General features: G+C 48.2%; 1 protein-coding gene across 2 annotated transcripts in view; it reads left to right on the forward strand.

The window, feature by feature from the left end:
• The first annotated feature begins 6,611 nt into the window (after positions 1 to 6,611).
• LOC106563272 (regulator of G-protein signaling 3) overlaps positions 6,612 to 10,000 on the forward strand; it is a 199,267-nt gene continuing 195,878 nt past the window's right edge. The window contains exon 1 of one of the 2 annotated variants that reach the window (XM_014128717.2): positions 6,612 to 6,703. In XM_014128717.2, coding sequence (XP_013984192.2) covers positions 6,646 to 6,703 — 58 coding nt within the window. In that variant the 5' untranslated portion in view covers positions 6,612 to 6,645. Of the gene's footprint in view, positions 6,704 to 7,123; positions 7,366 to 10,000 lie in introns of those variants that run through there. The other variant, XM_014128719.2, reaches the window with a different exon arrangement.

The raw sequence follows: 10,000 nt of genomic DNA on the forward strand, positions 1-10,000 counted from the left end.
GCCAGAGACGGTAGTGGTGTGTGTGTGTGTTTGTGTGTTTCTAAATCTGTGGAATTAAGAATTCTCTCTATTTATTTCATACGTATTATAGTAGCAACACACATGCCTCGCCCCCACTTGAGAATATATATTTTTTAGCCATCTATTTCCTGTGTTTGAGGGTTACAAAATTCACTTCTCACTTAACCCTTTGACACGTACCAACACATGGGTGTGATAATTCTACAGTGGTCCCTGCAGTACGCTCCCTCGTACGCTCAAACGCTAATTTAGAACGTCTAGTTTCAATTGACACAACAGTCAGCGTTTGAGCTGGCCGCACTGTGTTTTTACAGCAACATTTTTGCACAAGCACAGTCCTTACAACGTCCTTACAACGTTATGTCCTGAATGTGACCAGTTGGACATCTTGAAGCAAGTGGGGACAGCAGACTGGGATAGGGAGAGATTGAATATGTCCGTATCATTTAATACGGTCGAAATGTTTACAAATTAGATGCTCTGAAATGAAAGCAACTACCGAAAATGAACACTCGGATTATAGTGATATTATGTCTTATCTTGCAAACATGTAAAGTGTGTATAGATAGGTGTAATCTAGAGCCAAGGGACAATCCTGCTATTGCCACATCCAAGAGAAAGTGACAACAACAATAATTAATGAGGCAGTATAGACAGCGCAGGGGAGTGCTGGTAGTGTACATGGAGCAGGAGAGTGCTGGTAGGGGAGACAGAGCAGGGGAGTGCTGGTAGGGTAGATGGAGCAGGGGAGTGCTGGTAGGGTAGACAGAGCAAGGGAGTGCTGGTAGGGTAGACAGAGCAAGGGAGTGCTGGTAGGGTAGACAGAGCAGGGGAGTGCTGGTAGTGTAGATGGAGCAGGGGAGTGCTGGTAGGGTAGTCAGAGCAGGGGAGTGCTGGTAGGGTAGACAGAGCAGGGGAGTGCTGGTAGGGTAGACAGAGCAGGGGAGTGCTGGTAGGGTAGATGGAGCAGGGGAGTGCTGGTAGGGTAGACAGAGCAGGGGAGTGCTGGTACGGTAGACAGCGCAGGGGAGTGCTGGTAGGGTAGACAGAGGAGGGGAATGCTGGTAGGGTAGATAGAGCAGGGGAGTGCTGGTAGGGTAGACAGAGCAGGGGAGTGCTGGTAGGGTAGATATAGCAGGGGAGTGCTGGTAGGGTAGATAGAGCAGGGGAGTGCTGGTAGGGTAGATGGAGCAGGGGAGTGCTGGTAGGGTAGACAGAGCAGGGGAGTGCTGGTACGGTAGACAGCGCAGGGGAGTGCTGGTAGGGTAGACAGAGGAGGGGAATGCTGGTAGGGTAGATAGAGCAGGGGAGTGCTGGTAGGGTAGACAGAGCAGGGGAGTGCTGGTAGGGTAGATATAGCAGGGGAGTGCTGGTAGGGTAGATAGAGCAGGGGAGTGCTGGTAGGGTAGATGGAGCAGGGGAGTGCTGGTAGGGTAGACAGAGCAGGGGAGTGCTGGTAGGGTAGACAGAGCAGGGGAGTGCTGGTAGAGTAGATGGAGCAGGGGAGTGCTGGTAGGGTAGACAAAGCAGGGGAGTGATGGTAGGGTAGACAGAGCAGGGGAGTGCTGGCAGGGTAGATATAGCAGGGGAGTGCTGGTAGGGTAGATATAGCAGGGGAGTGCTGGTAGGGTAGACAGAGCAGGGGAGTGCTAGTAGGGTAGATGGAGCAGGGGAGTGCTGGTAGGGTAGATATAGCAGGGGAGTGCTGGTAGGGTAGACAGAGCAGGGGAGTGCTGGTAGGGTAGATGGAGCAGGGGAGTGCTGGTAGGGTAGATGGAGCAGGGGAGTGCTGGTAGGGTAGACAGAGCAGGGGAGTGCTGGTAGGGTTGATGGAGCAGGGGAGTGCTGGTAGGGTAGACAGAGCAGGGGAGTGCTGGTAGGGTAGACAGAGCAGGGGAGTGCTGATAGGGTAGACAGAGCAGGGGAGTGCTGGTAGTGTAGATGGAGCAGGGGAGTGCTGGTATGGTAGATGGAACAGGGGAGTGCTGGTAGGGTAGATGGAGCAGGGGAGTGCTGGTAGTGTACATGGAGCAGGGGAGTGCTGGTAGGGTAGACAGAGCAGGGGAGTGCTGGTAGGGTAGATGGAGCAGGGGAGTGCTGGTAGGGTAGATGGAGCAGGGGAGTGCTGGTAGGGTAGACAGAGCAGGGGAGTGCTGGTAGGGTAGACAGCGCAGGGGAGTGCTGGTAGGGTAGACAGAGGAGGGGAATGCTGGTAGGGTAGATAGAGCAGGGGAGTGCTGGTAGGGTAGACAGAGCAGGGGAGTGCTGGTAGGGTAGATATAGCAGGGGAGTGCTGGTAGGGTAGACAGAGCAGGGGAGTGCTGGTAGGGTAGACAGAGCAGGGGAGTGCTGGTAGGGTAGACAAAGCAGGGGAGTGCTGGTAGGGTAGACAGAGCAGGGGAGTGCTGGTAGTGTAGATATAGCAGGGGAGTGCTGGTAGGGTAGACAGAGCAGGGGAGTGCTGGTAGGGTAGATGGAGCAGGGGAGTGCTGGTAGGGTAGATGGAGCAGGGGAGTGCTGGTAGGGTAGACAGAGCAGGGGAGTGCTGGTAGGGTTGATGGAGCAGGGGAGTGCTGGTAGGGTAGACAGAGCAGGGGAGTGCTGGTAGAGTAGACAGAGCAGGGGAGTGCTGATAGGGTAGACAGAGCAGGGGAGTGCTGGTAGGGTAGACAGAGCAGGGGAGTGCTGGTAGGGTAGATGGAGCAGGGGAGTGCTGGTAGGGTAGATGGAGCAGGGGAGTGCTGGTAGGGTAGACAGAGCAGGGGAGTGCTGGTAGGGTTGATGGAGCAGGGGAGTGCTGGTAGGGTAGACAGAGCAGGGGAGTGCTGGTAGAGTAGACAGAGCAGGGGAGTGCTGATAGGGTAGACAGAGCAGGGGAGTGCTGGTAGTGTTGATGGAGCAGGGGAGTGCTGGTAGGGTAGATGGAACAGGGGAGTGCTGGTAGGGTAGATGGAGCAGGGGAGTGCTGGTAGGGTAGATGGAGCAGGGTAGTGCTGGTAGGGTAGACAGAGCAGGGGAGTGCTGGTAGGGTAGATAGAGCAGGGGAGTGCTGGTAGGGTAGACAGAGCAGGGGAGTGCTGGTAGGGTAGTTATAGCAGGGGAGTGCTGGGTAGGGTAGACAGAGCAGGGGAGTGCTGGTAGGGTAGACAGAGCAGGGGAGTGCTGGTAGGGTAGATAGAGCAGGGGAGTGCTGGGTAGGGTAGACAGAGCAGGGGAGTGCTGGTAGGTTAGACAGAGCAGGGGAGTGCTGGTATGGTAGACAGAGCAGGGGAGTGCTGGCAGGTTAGACAGAACAGGGGAATGCTGGTACGGTAGACAAAGCAGGGGAGTGCTGGTAGGGTAGTGTGGTGGTTCATTTCTTTACTATCAAATGAGGAGAGACAAACTTACAGAAGTCAGAGTTATACTTAAACTAAGTCTTTAATAATAAGATATTTGCAATAGCAATGACTTTCAACGATTCACCATTTCTAATGAACCGTTGAGAGTGATAAAACAAAAGTACAAAGATCTTTTATAGCCAAGATACACCCCTCTCAACCTACATGAGGAACAACAGATATATAGAATGGTCACAAGGTTAAGATTTGTATGACATATACCTATAATACATAGCAGACAGCATCTGCTGTGTCAACAGTTTTCATTGTAAAGACCAGTGTCTGGTCCTCCTACTCCAAACTGGAACCGTCTCTTCCTGGTACGGTATAGTACAAACATTAACTCATGTTCTCTGGAATGCTCTTTAGGTTTTATCACCCTAAGACATCGTAAATCTCCTCTGTCAGTGTTATCTCATAGAGGCCCATCCTCAGTAGAACACACACACAATAGTTAACAGAAGGCTCTATTCTGTCGAATAAAACAACCATTATAATGCAATACATGCATTATAACATAATCTTGCAATGTCTCCCTGACAGTAGACAGAGCAGGGGAGTGCTGGTAGGGTAGACAGAGCAGGGGAGTGCTGGTAGGGTAGACAGAGCAGGGGAGTGCTGGTAGGGTAGATAGAGCAGGGGAGTGCTGGTAGGGTAGACAGAGCAGGGGAGTGCTGGTAGGGTAGACAGAGCAGGGGAGTGCTGGTAGGGTAGATAGAGCAGGGGAGTGCTGGTAGGGTAGACAGAGCAGGGGAGTGCTGGTAGGGTAGACAGAGCTGGGGAGTGCTGGTAGGGTAGATAGAGCAGGGGAGTGCTGGTAGGGTAGACAGAGCAGGGGAGTGCTGGTAGGGTAGACAGAGCAGGGGAGTGCTGGTAGGGTAGATAGAGCAGGGGAGTGCTGGTAGGGTAGACAGAGCTGGGGAGTGCTGGTAGGGTAGACAGAGCAGGGGAGTGCTGGTAGGGTAGATAGAGCAGGGGAGTGCTGGTAGGGTAGACAGAGCTGGGGAGTGCTGGTAGGGTAGATAGAGCAGGGGAGTGCTGGTAGGGTAGATAGAGCAGGGGAGTGCTGGTAGGGTAGATAGAGCAGGGGAGTGCTGGTAGGGTAGACAGAGCAGGGGAGTGCTGGTAGGGTAGACAGAGCAGGGGAGTGCTGGTAGGGTAGACAGAGCAGGGGAGTGCTGGTAGGGTAGATAGAGCAGGGGAGTGCTGGTAGGGTAGATAGAGCAGGGGAGTGCTGGTAGGGTAGATAGAGCAGGGGAGTGCTGGTAGGGTAGACAGAGCAGGGGAGTGCTGGTAGGGTAGACAGAGCAGGGGAGTGCTGGTAGGGTAGACAGAGCAGGGGAGTGCTGGTAGGGTAGATAGAGCAGGGGAGTGCTGGTAGTGTAGATAGAGCAGGGGAGTGCTGGTAGGGTAGATAGAGCAGGGGAGTGCTGGTAGGGTAGATAGAGCAGGGGAGTGCTGGTAGGGTAGATAGAGCAGGGGAGTGCTGGTAGGGTAGACAGAGCAGGGGAGTGCTGGTACGGTAGACAGAGCAGGGGAGTGCTGGTAGGGTAGACAGAGCAGGGGAGTGCTGGTAGGGTAGACAGAGCAGGGGAGTGCTGGTAGGGTTGACAGAGCAGGGGAGTGCTGGTAGGGTTGACAGAGCAGGGGAGTGCTGGTAGGGTAGACAGAGCAGGGGAGTGCTGGTAGGGTAGACAGAGCAGGGGAGTGCTGGTACGGTAGACAGAGCAGGGGAGTGCTGGTAGGGTAGACAGAGCAGGGGAGTGCTGGTAGGGTAGACAGAGCAGGGGAGTGCTGGTAGGGTTGACAGAGCAGGGGAGTGCTGGTAGGGTAGACAGAGCAGGGGAGTGCTGGTAGGGTAGACAGAGCAGGGGAGTGCTGGTAGGGTTGACAGAGCAGGGGAGTGCTGGTAGGGTAGACAGAGCAGGGGAGTGCTGCTAATGAACCGTTGAGAGTGATAAAACAAAAGTAAAACGAGACACATATTTTAATTTTTATTTTAACGCAAAATATTTAAAAAATACCTGATACAATATGAAATTGTATATATGGGAGCATAAAACAAAACAAAAAAAGTGAATTTTTACAATAAACTCCGTGGTAGTAAAATGTTTCATGTGCTTTAATTCAGTCAATGTCTGATGGATTATACAAATCAAAAAGTTTGGAGTATCTTCATACATTGTCCAACTGTTGCATTTATTATAATTGTTTTTAAAACCTTTTGAATCAAATCAAATCAAACTTTATTTATAAAGCACATTTCAAACATGGAATGCAGCACAATGTGTTTTACAAAAAAAATGAAAATTATTATGGAAATATTTACTAAACAACAAACATAAGAGGATAAAAAACTAAAGAATAACAATAAAAGCGGAACGACTAAAAAGCACCCTAAAGGAAAAACAAAGCTAAAAAGGTGTGTTTTAATAAGTTCTATTTTAAAAATATCCACAGTTTCAGCCCCCCTCAGGTTCTCTGGCAGGCTATTCCAGAGGATGGGGGAACAGTAACTAAAGGCTGCCTCTCCATGCCTCTTGGTTCTAGGCTTTGGGATAGTTAAAAGGCCAGTGCCAGAGGAACTGAGAGACCTACTGGGTACATTTCTTAAAATCATGTCTGACATATATTGGGGTGCACAATCGTGGATTGATTTAAAAACCAGAAGAAGAATCTTCAAATGAGTTCTAAAACTCACAGGCAGCCAGTGCAGAAACCTTAAAACAGATGTAATGTGTGCTCTCTGTCTGGTCTTGGTCAGTACCCGTGCTGCAGCATTTTGTATGTTTTGTAGTTGACCAATGGCGTTCTTGGGTAGACCAGACAGGAGAGCATTACAGTAGTCAAGCACGCGTGTAATAAAAGTATGGATGAGTCTCTCTGGAAGCCTGAGAGAGAAACGGCCGCACCTTGACAATGTTCCTTAGGTGGTAAAAAGCAATTTCGGTCACATTCCTAATATGATTCCAAACTGAGTTCAGAATCTAAAATAACACCCAGTTTTTTAATCTTTATATATATTTTTTTATTATTTTACTTCAATGACCGTTGCTATATTAGAGTGAGTCCCCCAGCCAGAATAGCCTCTAACCCAGACAGCTCTCTTTCTGTTTCAAATGCAAATACACGTTCCCTTCCTTCCCTCTGTCCTCCTGACTCTAACAGTGTGGTTGTTATCGTGTTGTGTTATCTTCTGTAGGAGGTCAAAGGCTGGTATTATCTACTGGGGGAGGAGCTGGGGATGACCAAGCATCTGAGAGTGTCCTCACATTCCCAACTGCTCCAACAACACACCACCGGTCAGTGGACCATTTCGCCGTTCTATATCTGTGTATGTGTGTTGCAGTATGTGTGTTGCAGTATGTGTGTTGCAGTATGTGTGTTACAGTATGTGTGTTACAGTATGTGTGTACCGTATGGACGAGTGTTTAAATATATGATTGTAGCTATATCCATGGGAGCTGAGATGAGTGCATACAGATGTGTGTATGTCGTGTCTGTGTGTGTGTGTTACGTGTGTGTGTGTGTGTGTGTGTGTGTGCAGACTGTGCCGGGCTCGTGGCTGGGAATATCTGAAGGGGATTATCATCCTGGGACGGGAGGTTGGGCGATGGGTGTGGGGGGGAAATTGGGATTAAGGGAGTGAGGGATTGGGAGAGCAAAAGAGGGGGGAGGGGGAAGAGGGGGAGGAGAGGGAAGAGGGGGCTGGAAAAGCGCTCAGCGTCAGAGTGGTTGGAAAGAGCTCTGTGATCATACTGCGTGCTGCAGTGAAACTGTAGAGCTGAATACATACTGCTGTTTAATTTCATTCTTTCCTCCACACTGTCCATCTTTCTTGTTTTCTGTGGAGAAGAGTGACTATTCCCTCTCTCTCACCTGCCTATGCTCTCTCACATTGTTGCTGGTGGACTATAGAGGAGTTATGCCTTTGAGTGCCTGCCCCCTGAGCAGCTTGGAGTAGGTGAGTGTTGTCTCTGTGCACTCAGGAGTGCAGTATAGTAGAGTGTTGTTGATGGGTTATTATCAGGCTGTTTGTTTTGTTTGATATATAGAAAGAAAGGGTTTTAGTGTTTTCTCTCTCTCTCTCTCTCTCTCTCTCTCACTCTCACTCTCACTTTCACTCTCACTCTGACTCTCTCTCTCTCTCATGTGTAATTCATATTTGCTTGTCAAACTCTCAGATTGAGATTCATCCGATGAAATAGTAACCACGCTCATTTGCCATGCTTGTCTGGGCTCAGATTGTCTCATGCAATAATGGCTGTCTGATAAGAACTGGGGCAGTTGTCACTTCAGACTGTTAGTGCTCGTTAGAAAGTCTTTGTGTTCTGACAATGGGATGAGGCGGCTTGGACCCACGCCCACGGGTGAGATGGGAAAAAATTCCTTCAGTCTGAAGAAATGAATCTAAAAGCTACAAAAGCTACAATGTTAGAGTAAGGATAGGCCACAAAGCCCATCACTAAGCCAGATGATGAGACATGACGGTAAGAGCTACACTCAGCGTTCTATTAAGGCCTGTTTTTGATATATTCTTTATTTCCCCACATTGAATTAATCAGATAAGATATGAAATGCATCTATGGACCAGACAAACATGCTCCTCAATTCCTAAATCAACATTTCTGTCAGCATGGCTCTGAATGTTTCCTCCATATTGAAGAATGTGTTGTCTGACCCATTGCCATCTTATCATATCAATTTATATGAGTACATAGTGTGTGTGTGTGTGTGTGTGTGTGTGTGTGTGTGTGTGTGTGTGTGTGTGTGTGTGTGTGTGTGTGTGTGTGTGTGTGTGTGTGTGTGTGTGTGTGTGTGTGTGTGTGTGTGCATTGTGTGTGAAACAGTGTGTGAACTGACTCTTCATATCAAAGCCTGTCGGCGTTTTGTGTGTGTGTGTGTGTGTGTGTGTGTGTGTGTGTGTGTGTGTGTGTGTGTGTGTGTGTGTGTGTGTGTGTGTGTGTGTGTGTGTGTGTGTGTGTGTGTGTGTGTGTGTGTGTGTGTGTGTGTGTGTGTGTGTGTGTGTGTGTGTGTGTGTGTGCATGTATGTATCCTACATCAGTGCTGATTCGCTACTGTGTTGTAATGCTGATGGCATCTGGCTGAATGTAGGGCAACTACACCCTATTCTAACCAGACACATGGACATGGGATTGGGCAAATCCAATTCATTAGGTCTGTATCTATTGTAGCCTGTCCCTCTCTATCTTTCCTTATTTCCCCCTCTTTTCTGTCATTAACACATTAACCATTATCCATGTCTTGTTCTTTCTTTCTTTCTTTCTTTCTTTCTTTCTTTCTTTCTTTCTTTCTTTCTTTCTTTCTTTCTTTCTTTCTTTCTTTCTTTCTTTCTTTCTTTCTTTCTTTCTTTCTTTCTTTCTTTCTTTCTTTCTCAATCTCTTCCTCTTTTTATCTCCCTTTTCTCTCACCCTCTCTCTCACTCATTAACAAAAATAATTTATCTGCCCCTTTTGCTGTCTCTTACACATCATTAGTTGTACACAAAATTAATAGAACACATTTTTTTTATCCCACATTCAGTTGACATAACACCTTAAACAGGGGATGATTATTTAAAAAATGTGGTTTTGAAAACCAGAAAGGTGTACCCTGTGTTGCACAGGGAGGGAACAGTAATGTTCACCATTCTGTGGTTAATGAACATAAAGCAGGAAGTGGAGCAGATTTGTGGGGCACATCTGGTTTGACAGAGCACTGGTCTCAGTGTTGCCCTATGCAGTGGTGTAGTGTTGGTTAGTGTGCCATGTAACCTTGCCTGATCTCCTTGACCCAGGACCCATGTTAGAGCAAAGGCCCAGGGGCCATCACAGCCATCTCAATATGGCAGTGTCATCCGCCAGCACTGTTCATTTTTCCATTACGCTGTGGGTGAGCATTACCCTACTCAAATAGGGTAGAATAGAACCACTTCATGTCTGTACAGTAGCTTTACACACACAGCGCCGTCCAGGCAGCCGAACCAACAAAGACAGAAGCCTCTGTCCACCCAGTGAGCAATATGGAAATTGAGATGTAATTTCCATAAGCTTTTCTCTCTACCATATACGTTACATAAGGAAGAGAACTGAGCTGCCATGCCTTATCAGACGACTAAAAGCACATTTTCTGGGAGAAAATGGGAGATGACAAAAGAGCACGCTGAATGAAGGCTCTGGATGTTAATCTTGCGTTGCTGTTAGATAACTGTCCAAGCTGCAAATATCACTTTGAGAGCTGAGAAAAAACGAGTGCTTTATTCAATCATACCTGCAGTGCAATACAGTTGCCTGTAAAGCCTTCCTTATTTACTGGCGTCAAAACAAATCAAGGAATGGCTTAGGTAAGGAAGAAACAGCCAGTGGACATGTCATTATAGGTGGAGACTTTCTATTTAAGAGAAGGATTAGACATGTTTATAAACAATGATATTACATTTTAGAAAAGCTCAGACAGAAAGAGGGAGATAGAGAGAATGGGGGGAGAGCTGCATGGTTGGCATCACTTAGGTCTGCAATTTTAGACAATGGTTATGTTCATTTAGCTTGTCTTATACCTTAAAATAAGGCCATACTATTTATGATTTTCTTTTGCCATGC

This window comes from Salmo salar, chromosome ssa11 (assembly GCF_905237065.1).
Source record: "Salmo salar chromosome ssa11, Ssal_v3.1, whole genome shotgun sequence".
NCBI lineage: Eukaryota > Metazoa > Chordata > Actinopteri > Salmoniformes > Salmonidae > Salmo > Salmo salar.